Source organism: Chaetodon auriga, chromosome 3 (assembly GCF_051107435.1).
Source record: "Chaetodon auriga isolate fChaAug3 chromosome 3, fChaAug3.hap1, whole genome shotgun sequence".
In the NCBI taxonomy this organism is placed as follows: domain Eukaryota; kingdom Metazoa; phylum Chordata; class Actinopteri; order Chaetodontiformes; family Chaetodontidae; genus Chaetodon; species Chaetodon auriga.
This window is the reverse complement of record NC_135076.1, coordinates 27,261,236-27,279,773: the sequence shown is the minus strand read 5'-3', so window position 1 is coordinate 27,279,773 and position 18,538 is coordinate 27,261,236. Positions and strand designations below refer to the sequence as shown.

General features: G+C 46.4%; 2 protein-coding genes across 2 annotated transcripts; both read left to right on the top strand.

Annotated features, from left to right (window-relative positions):
• The first annotated feature begins 470 nt into the window (after positions 1-470).
• On the top strand, positions 471-13,226 carry espnla (espin like a). Its single transcript, XM_076722877.1, has 11 exons — positions 471-801; positions 1,344-1,534; positions 2,993-3,179; positions 3,267-3,449; positions 3,598-3,729; positions 8,919-9,092; positions 9,189-9,330; positions 9,463-9,635; positions 9,719-9,883; positions 10,807-11,756; positions 12,151-13,226. Exons 1-11 carry the CDS (start codon positions 508-510, stop codon positions 12,680-12,682), a joined length of 3,123 nt encoding a protein of 1,040 aa, XP_076578992.1. The 5' UTR covers positions 471-507; the 3' UTR covers positions 12,683-13,226.
• Positions 13,227-13,653: 427 nt separating this feature from the next.
• On the top strand, positions 13,654-18,096 carry klhl30 (kelch-like family member 30). The gene is made up of 8 exons (XM_076726890.1): positions 13,654-13,694; positions 14,247-15,092; positions 15,188-15,389; positions 15,956-16,042; positions 16,188-16,343; positions 16,654-16,842; positions 17,026-17,171; positions 17,659-18,096. Exons 2-8 carry the CDS (start codon positions 14,319-14,321, stop codon positions 17,905-17,907), a joined length of 1,803 nt encoding a protein of 600 aa, XP_076583005.1. The 5' UTR covers positions 13,654-13,694; positions 14,247-14,318; the 3' UTR covers positions 17,908-18,096.
• Positions 18,097-18,538: the final 442 nt, after the last annotated feature.

Genomic DNA, 18,538 nt, shown 5'->3' with positions numbered 1-18,538 from the left:
CACTAATCAGCTCTAAGATCTATGCAGATTTTGATCTTGCGGGTTTATCAGATGTTTGGTCGTCTTCACTGAGATGAATTTTTAAAATAGTTGTAAAAAATAACACTCATTGTAATGCACCGTGCCTTGGCTCCGACTTCTCCCATTACTTAAGTTTCCGTGCTGCCTCAGCTCCCTCATCTCCAGTGAAGCGTTGGTGCGTGTGCCAGCATATGGTCACTGCCACACAAAGGAGAGCAGGAGGCCACGAGTGGTGCGCCTCCACCCGTCTTTCATTACCTTTCTATCTCGCTGGCTCTGACCCCCTCCTCTCTCCCCAACAGCCACGCTGGCCAGCTGGCTGCCGCTCGGGTGTCACTTTCCTGGCTCGGGAGGAAGCAATGAATGCATGAGTGTTTTGTTATTGTATGAGAAGTTGAGCATCAGGAGGAGATGGTAACCTGCAGGGATCCAAAGAGCTGCGGGGAGCGTGTTCTGTGTGCCATAACCGACTCATAGCAGCCGGGGATGGTGCTTCATCGGGCCATCCAGGCGGCTCGAGCCGGGGATCTGGCAGCACTGAGGGAGCTAGCATCTTCTGGTCAACTCGCACCTGCCATCACCGATGCTCAAGGTGCAGGCCCGGTGCACCACGCAGCGAGGTGTGGACGCCTGGAGTGCCTGCAGTTCCTGGTGAGCGAGCTGGGGCTGGCAGCTGACGCCCGGGCCCTGAACAGAGCCACGCCAGCACATGATGCAGCGGCTACCGGACACATCCGGGAGCTGCAATGGCTGGCAGACCAAAGAGGCTGCAACATTGAGGTAAGTTTATCCACTGAGATCAATCTCACGCACACAGAGAAGCCACATGACCAGGCTCCCAGGTAATTCCTACCAGCTCAGTCATGTGTGAGTCTAAATTCAGGCGATGGCTCGAGATGGTCATCTGACTGATCCCAGAGTGAGGTTACATCACTGCGGTTGTAAAATGCACTGTACGCTACCTTTTCATATGCATTACCAGCTGATTACATCATGTGGTGTTGACTTACTGGATGTCCATTAGGATTATGTAGTAAGTGTAATTACCTCCAGATGCTTGAGGGGAGCTTTTACTGGACTTAGTCATTAGTGTAGAGTCAAGGAACCTACATGTTCTCTTGTTTCTCAGAATTATTGAGGTCCATTCAGTGTGCAGAATCCTGCTAATTGGCTCTCATAAGAATCCTCATTGTAGTTTCAGAAAAGAAACGCACCTGTTAGATATCTTTGTATCCTCTGCACATATGAGTAACGAAGCTGTTTTGACATGTCTTGATGATCAGTTGTTTAAGCTCCACTTTGATCTCTGCTGATGTTTGCAGGACAGGGACGCTGCCGGAGCCACTGCGCTCCACCTCGCCGCCCGGTTCGGCTGTGTCGAAGTCATTAAGTGGCTGCTTTCTGTCGGAGGAGTGGCAGAGGTGGAGACGAACTGTGGAGCTGTACCTGCTCACTACTCTGCAGCCAGCGGCGACCTCACCTGTTTAAAACTGCTCATTCAGCAGGCACCTGGGTGAGTTCACAGCCCTGGCTTCACTGCCGGTGGCTCAGGGAGTGGCGTCTGTCCAACACTGATCCAGACCGAAATATCCACAATAAGGTGGATTGCTATGAAATTTTGCGCCAACATTCATGGCTCCTCCATGATGAATCCTGCTGGTTTTGATGAACCTCTGACTCTGACACCAGTAGGTCAAAGTCTCACATATCCTGTCAAATATCTCAACACAGAGTATATGGATTTGCACAGAGTTCAGTATAGATAACCATGGGGCTGATGGTAATGTGGCTTTTCATCATCATCTCATGGCATTCCCATCAGCCTCAGCTGTACTTTGTGGTTGGTGCTCGTTAGTAAAATTTGCCAGTTTGTAATCAATCATTATTTTTCTCCTCCAACACAAGTGCATGTGGCCAAAGTTTTAAACCAAACCGTAATTGAATTCTTTTCATATTAGTCAAGCTCCTCCACAGTCTTTCCACATGCGCACCCACATGGTTAGAGGAGCTAATCCTGCACACCTGTTTTCACAAACATCACAAGAACAACTAAAAAACATTACGAGGGTAAGGGTGATTCTTCACAGATTCAAAAAACTTGTTGAACACAACTGAACCTCGCAGGTGATTGAACGGATGAACTGAATCACTGGACTGATGGTTCATTCCAGGATCAAACTGTGAATGCAGCTCTGCGTATTACGCTGAACTTTATCAGGCAGGGACGACAAACACATACCTTTGGTAACCTCAGAATAAAGCGCGGCCCTAATGCTGACAGTGACTTGTGTTGACAAGTAATAATAATCTCGTTCAGACCAGACGCCCTGGAGTCTGACTGTGGAGTTCACTGTGATGGGCGCTCTAATTAACCATTATGATCAGTGAGTGGCTGTTAGACACACTCTATTATATGTCTGTAATACGATAGCTACAGCTTTGTGTGCAGCTATATGTAGGTTTCTTTGTTACTACCAAACCGCTGTCTGATATATCTCAGTAAGTCATTATGTAAAATGTATTTCTATGTAAAATCACTTTTACAGATGATGACTTTCTGACATGGCCCATAATTAAAAGGACTTCGGGCATCAGGCTGCTGTCATTCAGAGGGGTGTGTGACGCATTGGCGGGGTCATAGCGTCACATATGACCACCAGTAACCTGTGAATAATGCATGCTGGACACTGTTGGTCATAAGTCAGCCATGTGGTCGTTGAAGCAGAGGACAGTCCGTCAGTGTCAGTGCAGCCCCACGCTGTCTAACAGGCTTGACGAGCGAGACCCAAAAAGGTTTTGATCCTCTGTTTATATCCTGTATGTTTTTGATGTGGAGTATCATAAAACACACAAACCAACACATTTCCAGCAGCTGGAGATGCTCTCTGTGCACCTGCTTGAAGCATTTAATGTTCCGATGCTCCTGACTTCACCTGATGCGTCCCTGTTGTTGGTGTATGTCGGCGTTCAGGTGTGTGAACCACCAGACGGTCATCGGTGCTACCCCGCTCTATCTGGCCTGCCAGGAGGGACACCTGCATGTCGCTGAGCACCTCGTGAACGACTGCGGGGCTGATGTCCACCTGAGGGCCCACGACGGCATGACCTGCCTGCATGCCGCTGCTCACATGGGCCACCAAGCTGTGGTGGAGTGGCTGGTCAGTGGAGATGCACAAAACGTGTTTCCTGGATATTTTTGTGCTTTTTCAGTCACCGCGTTGATCCTTTTTCATCGACCCCGGCAGGCGACGTGCACTGATGTCAGCCTGTCCTGCCAGGACAGAGACGGAGCGACTGCTCTGCACTTTGCTGCCAGCAGAGGGCACTATCGCATCTTGGAAAGGCTGCTTCACATGGGTTCAAAGGTCATCAAGGATTTCTGGGGAGGGACCCCGCTTCATGATGCTGCAGAGAATGGAGAGCTGGAGGTTGGATGCAACTTTTTCTTTAGTTTTCTTTTGTTGCTGTTGGAGTTTTTGTCTTGTCTAAATAAACTAAGCTGCACTCATAAAGCACTAAATTATACATCTTTCTGTTTCCTGATCTGATTCACATTTACCCTGTTCTCTTTCTCAGTGCTGTAAAATTCTGTTGGCCAATCAAGCGAACCCCACAGACCACGACATCGACGGGCTCACAGCAGCAGACTTGGCAGAGTACAACGGACACCATGAATGTGCCAGATATCTTTTTGCCATGGAGGAAAATGTAAGCTCTGTCTCACCTGCAGTATGTTTCAGTTTACACATTTTCCTGCTCTGCGTCCCGTCTTTGTGTCTTTGTGTCCGGACGGCCCCAGCTGTTTACTTTGGCATGAAAATCAAAGCTAATTTGTGAGTACGGTCAACAGCAAACATCTGGAAGATCTTGGAGCCTCGGTGAATCATTTTCTTAATTTGTGACATGAATTTCATGCAGGTCAAGCCTGTCCTTCTCCAGCGCTGCTCTCTCCCACTCAGCCTGATTGCTCTGCTCTCAGTTTAAGAGGTCTAAGAAAGTGGAGGATGGTGGCTTTTGTGTTTAATAAGGCATTACATGCGAGGATGCCGTGAGTGCAGCGGGAGATTCTTCCTTCTCAGTTGGCCTCGAGGACTCTTTTGTTTTGTGTGGAAAGCACGACACTCCTTAGTGTGATTGATGAATATTTTAGTGTTAACATCTTGTTTGTGCTGGTGCTGCCTGTTCAAGTCAGGGGTCAGTGCAGTAAAAACTGGCCTGCATTTAACGTTAATAGTCAGCTTGCTGTGTGCAGGCCTCTTTACATCTTGATCTATTTGTTTTTCTTTTAAATAGCTGCATAATGACTCGGTTTAGAGGGATGCAGTTGATACCGATAATGTAATTCCATCTTGTGGAGCTGATTTTGAACAGGGTGCAGAGGATACTGCCTACGGGGAGCTCTCATTCAGCAGACTTGTTGAACCTTAAAGCCTCATAGCTGTCCACCGGCAGCCTGTTGTTGTGTCTCCCATCACACTTCACTCGCCGACAGACTACACAACGATGTACACAGAGTAACGAAAGCTGTCGGCCAATAGAAGCCATGAATAAGTCAGCAGAGAAGAGCAGCACTCATACAGGAAGAGGATGATGATAGGGAGGCAGCGAGGCGTTGCTGCCGAGCTCCCCCCTCAGAAATAATCCTCCCGTCCACAATGGAGAGCTAATTAGCGCAGGGGCCGCTGCGACGTCGAACGCAGCCGGAGCCGCCGCCAGCTAAGGGCCTATCAGTTACCCCTCTCCAGAGGCTCAGGTGCAGGGCCCAGGGGCTGAGCCCGTTATGAGATCCACAAGCTTAAGTTTCAGCGTTTTCACCATTCTGATGCCTGGAACCGGCAACTCTATCCCTCTGTGGACTCGGAGAGCAGGATGTCAGTGGCTTCAAACACACGTTTGATTGTCTGTCATGTTTTTTCCAGGGTCTTGGGAGCGCTATGATTGTCACCTCTGGATACTGTGCGATGTTAGTAGCAGACAAAATGATGTATCGTGTTTCTTGGCAACGTGTGAACCGGAGTCTTGACGTGAACAACGGGGTCACCTGGTAGAGAACCTGAAATAGCAGTTCATTGATTTGAATCTCATAATATTCGGAGAGCAGATGCTTTGAAACCTGCTGTTCCAGAGATGAGCCGTACAAGTAGACGTGCTTTAATTACATCTGCGGTGGTGTTTTAGGTTTGTAAAGCGCTGCGTAGATCACATGTTTCATCGCTTCTTAAGTGTCAGTCAGATAATCTCATTTCCGAGCTGCGACCTGAATGGACAGCGGCGAGGTCAGGCTCGTTCAGCGCTGTCCACCGCTCGCCCTCATCGCGCATCTCAGGAACAGCTGCAGTCAAATAAACTGTGTGGCGTGAGGTTTACTTCACACACATTTGTGGCTTTTGCTCTCCATTCAGAGCGATCGGGCCAGAGATGCTGTTGTTTGAGAGCGGTATTTTTAGAATACTTGGAAAGAGGAAACACGCTGTCATCTAATTCATCACTGTGTGTTTTCAGGACATTGTCAAAAGTTCTGCTTTGTTTTTTGCCAGAAGAAACAAAACACATGCTTTTATAGCTTTTTGCATATGCGCATAATAAACATGCAGTGGACATTTTCAGCAGAGCTGTGGCTGCAGAGCTGCAACTATCGACTGGCTGATCAACAGACAGTTAACTTGATTTACCATCAGTCATTTAAGTAGTGTTGTAACTAAAACACTCACTGCTTATGGCTGCTCAGGTGTGAATTTTTGCAGAGTTTCTTGTCTTTTATGACAGTTAAAGCATGTGTTGCTCGGCCTTTAGGAGATGGTGAAGAACATGAGGTCATGATTAATCAATAGACTAATCAGTAGTTGTGATGGTTGTTAGTTGCAGCCCTGAATGCCGTCTTTATGTTTGTTTTTCAAACTGTTTTTCCAGCTAAGATGCTGGAATGGATGGATGACGGTGATGTTCGTCAGGAAATTGGTGAATTAGTGGGTGATTTCAGTCGTCAAATGCTGGAAAATGTGGCCACGGCTCGTCACAGCGCTCTGTTTGTTGTTGTCAGCGTTTCCACATTAACAGTCGGAGCCGTCCACTCAAGCTTTTGGTGTCACATTGTGTTTCCACTGTCACATTTTCTGCCCCCACCCTCACAATAAAAACAGCTTGATGAATTAGCTCCTCCGTTCAATTGTCCCAAGTGGAAAAAGCGGCTGCGTGGATAAAATGTCTCTTTTCCAGCTGCTTTGACAAGTCTTCCGCTGATACCTCCCTTCGTGCAACAACATGCCCATTGGTTTGTCCATGCATTAGTGACATTACCGGCCATCCTATCCTTTCCCTTAATTATTAACAGCATTCTCCGATCAGAGTTTATTGTTTATTGCCTGGCGGTCCTTGGCCACTGGCAGAGATGCTGATGATGGTGTCAAACGAGTGGTTGGTGATCTTACGATAGTGTCACATCCTCAACTCGGAGCGGCCACCCCGGATACCCGGCTGCACGAGCCGCTGCTTCTGGAGTTTCATTGTACAGTGAGGTCGCACCGGTGTGCACCGGGACAGCTCCCAAGGTCAAGGTTAGTAAGTTTTAGGCCGGTTTGTTCATCGTTTTCACTCTTAGTTGTTCTTTCTCTGCTGCTTTGCTTGTTTGTGCTCCTCTTTGTGCTTCAGAGCATTATTTTTCTTTGAGCATTTGTTCATAAGTAAGTGACCGGACAGGCTGAGTAATTATTTTTGTAAAATGAAAGGAATCTTTTGTAAGTTCTGTTAAAGAGGGCCGAGCTGGCAGATGTTTTGGCAGTGTTTTACCAATTTTCTGATCAGTTGCGGCCTCTTACGGTCAGGCATGACTAATACTCCAGGCTCATGACCTGAATATACGTAGTATGTTGTCATTGTTGATTTTTGCAAATTGGACATGAGTTTCCTTCCTTTTTTTTATCTTCACTGTTTCGAGATATTGTTTTCTGATCCAGTAGTTGTTAAAAAAGAAGCTGTAAGTGCTGTGAGTCAGTTGTTAGCCTCTCATGCATTCACCTCCCTGCAGGAAACCTGAGAGTATTTTAACATGTGAGTGGACATGTATTTACACTATAGTGTTCTGTGTATAATGTACACCCGCTGTATACATTCCACAATGCACTTTATCACCAAGAAGGTGAACATTTCACCTGGAAGCAGGTTTTTTTAGTGATTGATTTCAGAGCGCAGAATTAGAAGACATGTTGTTTAAATACACACGGCGTTCTGAGGCGCTTCAGCTCTCTCGTGGCTCGACCCACGGGGACCACAGATTACTGGTGCTGCGTGTTTGACAACGAGACAGCGCTGAGTAGCTGTTTCTTAACTCTTGGCTCCTAATCTGTAGCGATCGGCCTCTTTGTGGTCTTTGATAGAGGGAGAGTGGATCCAGGCCAGAACAGGGCTAGGCTATCTATATCTGCGTGGCAATAGTGATGGGGTGCTGATGAAAACCAAATGCTCTCTGGCCACTGGGTCTAATTAAACACACACTCACAAGGACCGGTTCATCATAGCTTTTAGGACATTGAACTGTTACGAGAAGGGTCACAAAGGAATCGGGCTCCCCCCTCCCCGTTTCCCAGCCCCCTTGTTTATCTATTTATGGATTGCACAACTTCGGGGAAGTTTATTCCTCCGCCTGAGCAGTGTCACAGCATATTTCGTGCTGTTCGACATCAAAGTGCCGTGCGAGAGGAAATGGCAAGGACCACCTCATGGACGCAAAGCACAACAGCATGCAGCAGCACATTAGGGCTGCCTTTGATGTTTTGGTTACTAATAATGTCCTTGGAGAGCTGAATTTGATATGCATTCTGCATGGAGTGCATTAGGACAATGCAGGTTCATTAAAGGGGATCTAAATGTTTCCATACATCCTACATCCTCCCCAGAGTGGTGTGAAATGCTGCCAATTATTCAAGGTTGCTTACTATCGTGAGTTTGTTGTGTTCCTTTGTCTTTCATAGATGTCTTCAGGCTTTCTAATGTTTTGATTTGTTCATTTCAATCTAGACATTCTAATTGAATCAATTTCGTCTGTTTGTTCGTGGCTTTTTTTAGAATGAGAGAATGGTTTCATCGGCATTGCGCACATTTTTGATAGCTTCTAAAAAAAACAAAGCCAGCCTAAGCCAACCCAGAAAATTTACAAAAGCTTTTTTGTATCTCAGCTCGTTTTACATTCGACTGTCACAGTCTAAGTCCAGACTATCAGCTTATCGTTGTAAGGCTGTACAGTGTTCAGAAAGTAATGAGTCAGCGGGCCGGATTCGATTCCAGCCCGAGGTCCTTTGCTGCATGTCACCCCGTCTCGCTCTCCTGCCTTTCTGTCTCTCCATCTAAATGAAGCAGAAATGCCAAAAAAAGGCTACTAACAGTGTCACTAATGGAAGTGGAAAGTCGTGGTGCCGACTGCTAAAAAAAAACTGTATTTATGAAAGGACCTGTGTCCTCTCTGTGGCCCAGTTTACGGTTTTTCTTCAATTATTTGATGCAGATTTCGCTCAGAAAGCTTGGTTTGAAAAACCCAGAGTTCAGATGTCCCCTGAGAGTCTGCCGCCTACAATAATCTTAATCTTGCTCACAGTGAAAAGAAATCTGATTCTGCCGTGTGTCGCCTCATTCAGTGGGTGAATCAGCCATGAACTCACATGTAAAGAGACAAACCAGGCTGGCGTTTGCTTAAAAACGACAGAGGCAAAGAGCAGGAAAAGCATTTGTGTTTGAATGATAACTGGGAAAATCTATGAGGTGTCAGCATCACTGGACAATGTGAGGGTCCATCAATATCATCAAATTTACACACAGATATCTCAGATCTCAGATGGCAACCCGAACCTTGTTATTTTACATCTAGTTTCAGGTCTCAAGTTGTATTAAATGTGACTCTGATGCAGTATTTGCAGACAGCCTGTGCGGGTAAGCCCATCGAGGTAACTGCTCCAGTGCAGGAGGAGGTGAAGGTGAAGCCGGCTGTGTTGTTGCAGTGCAGCAGGGAGGACTACTACGGCTGCCTGAGTGACACATGCAGGCACAGCTACAGCAGTGACACACCCATGGACAGTTTAAAGGTACACACTGAGGTTTTCACCATGTTTCTTCATTATTTCTTGGAAAAGCCCAAAGCAACTGGGCCAGGTTTCTGTTTTTCTTTTTGCTCAAATTAGCAACCTGAGAGTGAGGAGTCCCCACAGGCGAGATACCCTCAGCCCCCTCCTGCACCTCCTTCACCTTCTGCCTCGTCCACACCCGCCCAGCCAGCGAAAACGGCTGTCAGCAGAATTGAGCAGGTTCAAATCGCAACATCTGGTGAGAAAAACATCTCTGTTTATCGGACTGAATCAGTCTTTAACCCAAAACAAAGCAACAAACTGTTACTGTATGAAATGTTTACTGGAAGTCGCTGCTCAGTGGAAAAAAAGATTCTGATTTGTGTTTCAGTTATCAAAGGTTTCAATCAGCCCAAGGCCACTGGGAGGGAGATAACTGTCTCGGCCGATAGGACGATGTTGCCTGATGCAAACCTCCTGGCCGAAAGAAAACTTCTTGGCGACATGAAGTCCATTAAATCCTTGAAACAATCCGGGTTGTCAGGAGTTTTCACTGGGCACGCAGTAAGTGCAATAAGCTTTCTCGTTTTGTACGTCTGTCCTTTGCAAGTTCCCCTTCCTGTTGCTAAACTTCCGTATCTGTGCAGAACAAGATGGTGGTCCTGCCCACCGAGGAGGCCAACCTGTCGGACATCGACTACCTGGTGCCCACTCACGACGAGCGAGGCCGTCCCATTGCTGAGTGGAAGAGGCAGGTCATGGTGAGACAGCTGCAGGCCAGGCTGCTGGATGAGGAGGATCAGAGGAGGAAGGTAACGTCTCTCCAAAGATTAAACAGGGTAACAGCTTTAATGGCCTCAAATCCCACAAATCTGATGTGGTAACAGAGGTAATGTGGGCTTGTCAACAGCTTGGATCTGTGAATTACAGCAAATAATACTCTAAATCTAGCCTCAGTACAGTTCACATCAGGATCACAGTGTTAGCTACACTATCTCAGTCTGGCAATCAGTGTGAATCTGTGGAGGCCAACAGACACGTTTGATTAATCGAGAGAGCTATGGAGAGTCCTAACGACCGAAGGATAACACACTCAGACGCAGCCTCTTCATCGTTAATGCTTGAGGTCGACTCTTCGACACATCTTGTACTTCTTTTGCAGTTGACAGATAGAAAATGAGGCTCGTTCTGCACCAGCGTGACTCATGTTTCACCTCAGTTCTACTCAGGAGCTGCTTTAGGTGGAGACTTTCCAGAACAGCTGCTGTATTTTTCCACTGTCAAAATCAGCCAAAACAATTAGTCAATTAATTAATTAGTCAACTGAGAGAAAATGAACTATTTTGATAATTGATTAATCATTTGCAGCCTTAAAAAAGTCCATTATATGTTGTACAAACTGCTTAAACCCAAGACCCTTCGAAACCAATGCTTGTTGAGTGTAAGCAGACCACAATGAGCAAAGCAAAACCTGTGGTCTTATTTTGTGATGCTATTCTAAATCTGCATTACTGCAAATTTGAAAAACACTTGGAAATTCCATCATCGTTTACTTTTAATTGCATATAACAAATCACTGAAGACATAACACATTGCTAGTCGGGTCATATTTTTGAGGTTTGGATCATAGTTTTACTATATCATTACTCTTTTCCTCTCACGCCTAAGCCATTTGAAATGCTAGAAAAACTTTGAATGTGACATCCTGCATGTTTATCTGCCTCTTCTCTTACAGGAAAATGGGAACAGATATGCCAAAGTCAGCTGGAGGTACTCCCAAGCCCACAATGCCATCCTGGGGCCCTCTGGTGAGCTGCTGGCTGAGGATGACCTCATCTATCTGGAGCAGCAGATTGCCAACGTGTCCATGCAGAGGAACTGTGAAGGCTACGAGCTGGAGCTCGCTCGGCTAGCCGAGGAGCTCAGGCACATCCTGCCGGCCCCCATAGTCAACATCACCGTCAACACGCAGTTCAGAAACTTCTCCAGTCAAGTCCCTCTGCCCGTGTGGTGCGGCCGCATCTCGGGCATCGTGAAGAGCATGTCTCTGCTCATGACCAATCTGACAGACCAGCCCTACTGCAAGATGCCCAACACCGACCTGATCACCGTGTTCTCTCAGACGCCAGACAGACAGAACTCCACCAGGGGACGCAGGGAGAGGATAGAGGATGAGATCCATCAGTTCGGAGTGTCTGTAAGGACTCTGAAGTCTAATTTTGAGGCTCAGAACTCACCTTTGTCAGGTCCGCTGGAGGAGCCCGTCGTTTTAAGTTCTTCCACACAGCTTGAGGCCACAGAGTCGGGCGAGCAGCTTAAAGTGTTGAGCCCGGCCCCAGAAACAGACCAGAACAGTGACTCCGGCATCGACTACGATGAAAATGTTGCAGATGTTCTCGAGTCCACCAGCCTCAGAAAGGAGCGCATAGTCGTGCTTTTCTTGGGCCACTGGAAGAAGTCAGCATACACGGTGACGCTGAAGAGCAAGGATGCAGCAGAGAGGAAGATGAGTGGCGGGAGCCCGTCGATGGGCGGCAAAGCCGGGTCCGGCGGCGTGGAGAGCGCCCAGTCGAAGATGATGAACAGCTCTCTGGGACATTTCTTCAAGCAGAGGAGTGCTGTCAACAAGATGCTGGGAAACTGGAGGAGCATGATCTCCAGTGTGCCGTCCAGACAGATCCGCAGGTAGAACCGCCGTCCATGTTAGCAGAATGTCTCCACGTCAGGTGGCGTCACTGCAACACTAATCTCCACCTGCACTGCTCACATTATGCCAGTTTCATGTTAAAACTTCACCCAAAAGATACAGCAGCACACACGAATTGACACACTGTACACACTCAAAGCAGTTTATTACGTAATGAACCTGCTTCCACAACGCAAAGTTTAACAGAGTAAAAGTTTGGTTTGAAATACTGCTGAAACAAATAGTAATCCATTAGTAGACTGATCAACGGTTTTGAAAATCTTTTAATCACTAAAGTCATTTAGCAAGGAAGAATTCCAGATATTTGGTGAAGATTAGAGTAGTCGCAGCCCAGCACATACACCTTGAATAACCATGCAGTGTGGTCCACAGGCTCCACAGGCAGCAGGCCCTGTACTCCCCGGAGCAGTTCCTGCCTCGTCTGGACGGTGTGCCGGTGGACTACGACAGCCTGACGCTGGACCTCTTCATGCTGGGCTACTTTCACATCCTGGAGTTGGAGCTGCCCGTGGACGAACGCAAAATGAGGCACCTGCTGTGCTTTGAGGTGTTCGACCACGTGGGGAGCTTCCCCTGGGAGCTGGTCAGGGACTTCCATAAGGCTGTCATACAGGACATCGAGGCCGGGAACCGCGAGTGGAAGGACGGCTTTGAGGACATGAAGATCAAGTTCTTTGGAAACGCCGTGAGTCAGTCTGAAAGCACTGAAGAAGCGGTGAAACATAGCCTCCCAGAGGTTAGACAGGTCCCTAAAGTCATAGTGCAGACGCCCACGCCTGATGAGGGGATGCTGCACTCTGGAACTGACATTTCCAGTTTTAGCAACGAAGAGATTTGTAAATACATCGACCGGAGTTTTGCTTTTTGGAAAGAGAAAGAGGCGGAGATTTTTGATTTTGAGTAGTTGCTCGTGTCATGTTTTTGATATTTTTTTATTGTTTGTATGTTAGTTTAGATGACATTAGGGCTGGATCTGGAACCTAGAAACCGTTTGAGTTGTGGATTGAATTGCTGTAATTGTCAATTATCAAGTACTGAAAGAAAACACAGAACGCTCATCCAGATTCTGAGCCTTGTTTACTTATTTGATCAGATGTTGGTTATAATTTTGTTAATTTTATACTGTATTTTATTCTGTTAAAACATTAAACTCCAATGCGCCTCAGAAAGCTGTACTTGTGAAGTTTTAAACAGAATTTGTCAAAAAACATGTTTATATATAGTAATACTAGATATTTGGTAGATATTTTGGTACTGCTTTCAAGCTCAGGTACCATACCCAGCCTTACTATGAAAGTATTTTCCTGAGAGTCAACATTTTTGTTTTGAGATGAATGATTATCTTTTAATTTGGTTAGAAAGCAGTGAAATATTCCCAACAATGACCTGGCAGAAGAAGGACCAGTTCTGGCATCATTACAAAATAAATCAGATATCTGTGCAATTTCATCAACTTGAACTTGATTATTCATTATTGCCTTCTTGTAACGACTTCACTGACTACATCTTTTTCATTTCTTACCCTTTTAAAGACACTTTTAATCAAAACTCATATCTGAACCTCTCTGCAGACATATAGCATTGTGTCTCTCATAGCCTTTTAATTAATTGATCATTGTAACGTACAACATACTGCATCATTTATCTCTTTGCTAGCTTTCAGGCCTGTTGAGAAAATGCTAAACATGTGCCTGTAACAGCAGCTGCGGGTCCCATGTATGTTGTTTGGAATCTGACTGCAGCACGGAGTCACTGTCGCTCCTAAAAATACCCCAACGACAGGCAGCCCGTCCTCAGTGACTTGGCAGAAGCTTTCCGCCATGCTACCCACTCCATGTTGATCCAGCCAGCTGCTCAGCTGCAAACCGCTTTTTTACTGGAAGGATGAGCCATTATTTCCACTCTGTGCTTCTGTGGTGAGTTTGTTGTTGGTTACTTATTTGGTTTTATAGTATTTGGTGACAGAAAATGTCATTTGTTGTTGGGTTCAGAGATTAGAGACGCACTGTTACACGGCGTACTAATCATGAGCCAAAAGCACTTTGTAGTCCTTCTAACGACGCATGATGCCACACTGAAGATGTTGTTTTCTAACCGGAGAAACTTAGAGTCAAAGCGTGTCTACATTTCTCTTCAGATCCCTTTCTGGCCTTTTTATTTGCACCACAGTACAAAAACAAAACAAATGTTATGTTTCCATTAATTATGAAATGAAAGACAAACATTTCATCTTGTACCACTGAGTAATAAATGAAAAACTGTTCCTGTAGACCGCCTTTTTTTCTGAGTTGCTGTTTCTCAGTATGAGGCCGTTACTTTAATATCCTGCTATCAGGGCCGAACATGTTAAACTGTTTTAGAATAACATTCTGTGCTTCACGGTGAAGTTATTGCTGATCTTTTGTGATAAATAAACAGGATATTAGAATGATTTCTTTGTATATTTATGTATTTTTCTACCCTTGCAGGTGAGCTCTAAACTCAGTTTGACCATCCCTGCTGAAAGAAGATTGGACCTACATTTTGAAGTGAAGTTGGCCATGGTGCGGAACGTGGATGACCTGGACTTCTGCCTGTCCTCCCATCCTCAGAGCATCCTGGAGGGCTTGCGCTCCCTCTGCTCTCACCCCAAACTGGTCGATGTGACGCTGAGCGCCGGCGGTCGGGACTTCCCCTGTCACCGCGGCGTGCTGGCCCTCTGCAGCACGTACTTCCGCTGCATGTTCTCAGGGGACTTCGTGGAGAGCATAGCTGCACGTGTGGAGCTTCATGATGTCGATCCTGATATACTCAGCTGCTTGTTGGACTTCGCATACACAGGCAAACTGACCATCAACCAGAGCAACGTGGAGGGCTTGATCTGCACCTCCAGCCAGCTGCAGTTCCAGACGGTGAGAGCCGTGTGCAGCCGATACCTCCAGCACCAGATTGATGCAACCAACTGCCTGGGGATCCTGGAGTTCGGGGCGATCCATGGCTGCCCTGAGGTGATGGCCAAAGCATGGGCCTTCCTCTTGGAGAACTTTGAAGCTGTTCAACAAGGTGAGGAGTTTCTACTGTTGGGAAAGGACAGGTTGGTCGCCTGCCTCTCTGACGAAGGACTGCAAATCCGGTCGGAGTGCGCCCGTGTGGAGGCCATCCTGAAATGGGTGAGGCACCACAAGGAGTCTCGGCTCTGCCACCTCCCTGAACTCCTCACCTTGTCCCGTCTCTCCCTGCTCAGCCTGGACTACTTGGCCGACACCTTGCTGAAGGACAGTCTGGTGGAGGCCTCTCCCAGCAGCAGAGAAGCTGTGGAAAAAACTTACAGAGAGGTCAGTGAGTTCACACTTCCTCCTTCTTCTCTCCTTATCTTTGTTTGCTCAATCTCGTCAAATTCCCAAAACAATCATGACTTTTACTTTTGTAGAAAATGGATTTGGCACCAGAATATAGAGACAGACTGAACTCTCTGAGTCCACAACCGAACCTGCAAGAGGTGCTGTTTGTAATGGGAGGCCGTTCGCTGGATGACTCGGATGATGAAGATGACTCAGATGAAGAGCAGGACAGAGACCCAAGACTGCAAAGACTGCTGCTGAGGAACTGCGCCTTCTACAACACGAAGACAAGTACAAACATTTTTTTCACGAATCAGAATTTCAACTTCGTTTAAGTTCAGAATCTATTTTACAGCCGGACTTTGTTGGGAAACATCCGTCTGATTCCTCTAAAAAAACAGTTTGGCAGATGTGTCGTAGGTTGTTAAATGCAGCGTTGACAGAAAAACAGCTCTGCAGGAATGCGGTCTGGATGTGACAAAATTGGACCATCCTCTCAGCTCCTCAAATGAGCGTTTTATTGCGCAGAGCTGGAAGAAGCCATCCATGTCCGTGTTTTTCATGGGATGTCAAAGTAACGATTGTTGCATCTCATTCTAAGATTTCTGGTCTTATGTTGAGGCAATGACAACCCCAGCCACAGCGTGGAGGACTGTGCCAGAAAAGATGCATTTCTTTCTTGACCCAACTTTGACTTACTGTCAGTTCAAAGATCATTGAAGACGTGTGTGTGTGTGTGTGTGTGTGTGTGTGTGTGTGTGTGTCTAATTTCCCTGATTTTATCATTTGCATCCTGTATTTGTGAAAGCTGTCATCTAGTTCCCCCTCACTCTCTGAATCCTTCTTTTTCTCTGCAGAACAGTGGCATGAGCTCCCGAATTTCCCCAACCCCAACAAGTGGGGCTTCTCCATGGTCTCTTTAAACAATGATGTGTATGTCACAGGTGAGTCAAGTGCACGCAGCCCTTTGAAACACAGAAACTTCTGCAGCAAAAGGAACACCAGTGATTTTGAGCAGACTCACTACTTTCCTTTGTGAGGAATGCAGAACGTCAGAGTTTTGACAAAGTGCTCTTGTCTCTCTGACAGGGGGCTCACGAGGTTCGAATACCAACACCTGGTCGACCACAGAGACCTGGAAGTACATCACAAGAGAGGGGAGGTGGGTTACCGTGGCACCCATGCTCCGGCCTCGGACTAACCACACTTCGGCAACGCTCAACGGGGAGATTTACGTCATTGGAGGTAAGAAAATAAATACGGTCGTGCATGTGGTGCCTTAAACCTGCAGTGCAGTGGAAAACTCTGATGCATTCAAGCAGCTCATCTGCCCTTAATGGCTTACCTCTGCGGTGATAGTTTGTCAGAATCTGCTTGCATTTCTTCTTTGTGGTGGAATAGATTTAAATATGGGCAGATTGTAAGAACAGGACAGTGTTTTAGATGTGTGCTGTGGTGGTAACACACACACATGTTTAAATTTCAGCCTTTGTGCACATTTATGAGACCGTGATTCAGCCTCAGCACTGTCTCTACTTACATCTGCCTCCTTCAGGTACGACGGCAGATCGTGTTGAAGTCGAGCATTATGACCCGTACAGCGACACCTGGGCCTTGACGTGCCCCGCCTTAAAATATGTGACTAACTTCACCGCCACAGCGTGTCATGGGAAGCTCTATGTGATCGGCTCCTGTGCTGTGAAGTACAACGCTTTGACCATGCAGTGTTACAACCCCGTTATAGGTGAGAGTGATCAAAGCAAACCTGATGCAGTCGCGCTGGTGGATTCATGTGTAACTCAGTTCTGAGTTGTGGATATTGTCAGTGTATTTTAATTTTTCTTCCAGTTGTGTTTGTACTTTTATTTTTTCCCATCAAATTAGCAGTTGAATGACTTTTTTGTTTGTTTGTTTGTTTGTTTTACAGATAGCTGGGTCAGCATATGTGCACCCTTCATCCCCAAGTATTTGTCCTCTCCTCGATCTGTCTGTGTGGATGGAACTATATATCTGGTTGCTGATAACACTAAGAAAGTCTACTCTTATGACCCAGAGGCAAACATGTGGCAGAAGGTAGGTTTAGATATCACTGTCGCACCACAGCACAGTCACAAAACAGACATTTAACAGGATCATACAACCCTGAATCCAAAAGAGTTGGGACACTGTCAAACATAAATAAAACAAACTGTGATCATTTACAATCCTTTTTGACATAAATTCAACTGAAAACAGCAGAAAGACAATATATTTAAGGTTTGAGCTCATCAGCTTCATTGATTTGTGTAAATATCTGCATATTGTGAATTTGATGCAGCAACACATTTCAAAGACTGGGAAAGTTGGGGAATGCCCCAAAAACACCTGTTTGGAACATTCCACAGGTAAACAGGTTGATTGGTAACAGGTGAGAGGATCATGATTGGGTATGAAAGGGGCATCCCGGAAAGGCTCAGTGGTTCGCAAGTGAGGATGGACTTTACACGGAGTCCCAACTTGTATCAGAAGCAACCACGTTTATTGTCTTTTCATTTTGCCTTCGACCCTTCCTCCTCTTCAGGTCCAGCTTCTCCACATGCTCCATGAGAATGGCGGCCTGGTGACGCTGGATGGCAAGCTGTTTGTCACCGGAGGCCATTGGAAAGGTATGGAGGGGGACTACGGGGTGGAAGTGGAGATTTACAACCGAGCGACCAACACCTGGGAGGTGGAGTGCTACCTGCCAAGACTCTGGTTCTACAGCGGAGTCTGTACCATCTTCCTTGATCCATCCCAGTGGCCAGACCTCTTCCCCACAGACTCAACATAACAGCCTCAGTTCACTCTCATGATATTTATGTTACAGTGCGAGCGGCGTGTTCTTCTGAGGATGCTGTTGTGCCCTAGAATAGCGTGTTACGTGATCCTCAGGTATTCCTGGTGGTTTTTATGGCCTCACTTGGCTGGACAGCATGTGCTTATTTATACTTTGTATCATGTGTTTGAGATCTAATTTACCTTTTGTGTTATTGTGTTGTATTATTGGTTGTTTATCAAGTGTTTGGGACTGTAAATGTTCAAACTATTAATAAAATGTCTTCCTGGTAAGTCCTCTGTGGGAAACTGCTGCTTCCTCAGCCCTCAGTGTCTTGATGATCATTAACCAATCGGCGTCCAGTATCTTGGCTCGTGGCGTCCGTCTTGCCATGGAGACACGCAAGCCAGCATTCTATTTCCACGGTAACGGCCCTGGTAACGTCTGGGGTTAGCATGTTGCTACTTGCCTGCAGTCGCTCCTGAAGTTGACTAAAAAGTCCTGTGAGTGACTTTTTTCCAGCTCCAGCCTTCTCTTAAAGCAGGTGCCAGTCCAGTCCGACATTTCTTAGTTTTTTATGACATTATTTGAATGACTAGTTTAAGTTTCTGCTCCTCTCTCCATCTGAACTTTAATAGCTTAAATT

Bases quoted from the DNA above. Each gene is read 5' to 3' on its own strand.
- espnla (XM_076722877.1), top strand. From the start codon at position 508: ATGGTGCTTCATCGGGCCATCCAGGCGGCTCGAGCCGGGGATCTGGCA. The intron at 802-1,343 runs GTAAGTTTATCC...TGATGTTTGCAG, and splicing joins AAAGAGGCTGCAACATTGAG to GACAGGGACGCTGCCGGAGC. The intron at 9,093-9,188 runs GTACACACTGAG...TGCTCAAATTAG, and splicing joins CACCCATGGACAGTTTAAAG to CAACCTGAGAGTGAGGAGTC.
- klhl30 (XM_076726890.1), top strand. From the start codon at position 14,319: ATGGTGCGGAACGTGGATGACCTGGACTTCTGCCTGTCCTCCCATCCT. The intron at 15,093-15,187 runs GTCAGTGAGTTC...TTACTTTTGTAG, and splicing joins TGGAAAAAACTTACAGAGAG to AAAATGGATTTGGCACCAGA. The intron at 16,344-16,653 runs GTAAGAAAATAA...TGCCTCCTTCAG, and splicing joins GGAGATTTACGTCATTGGAG to GTACGACGGCAGATCGTGTT.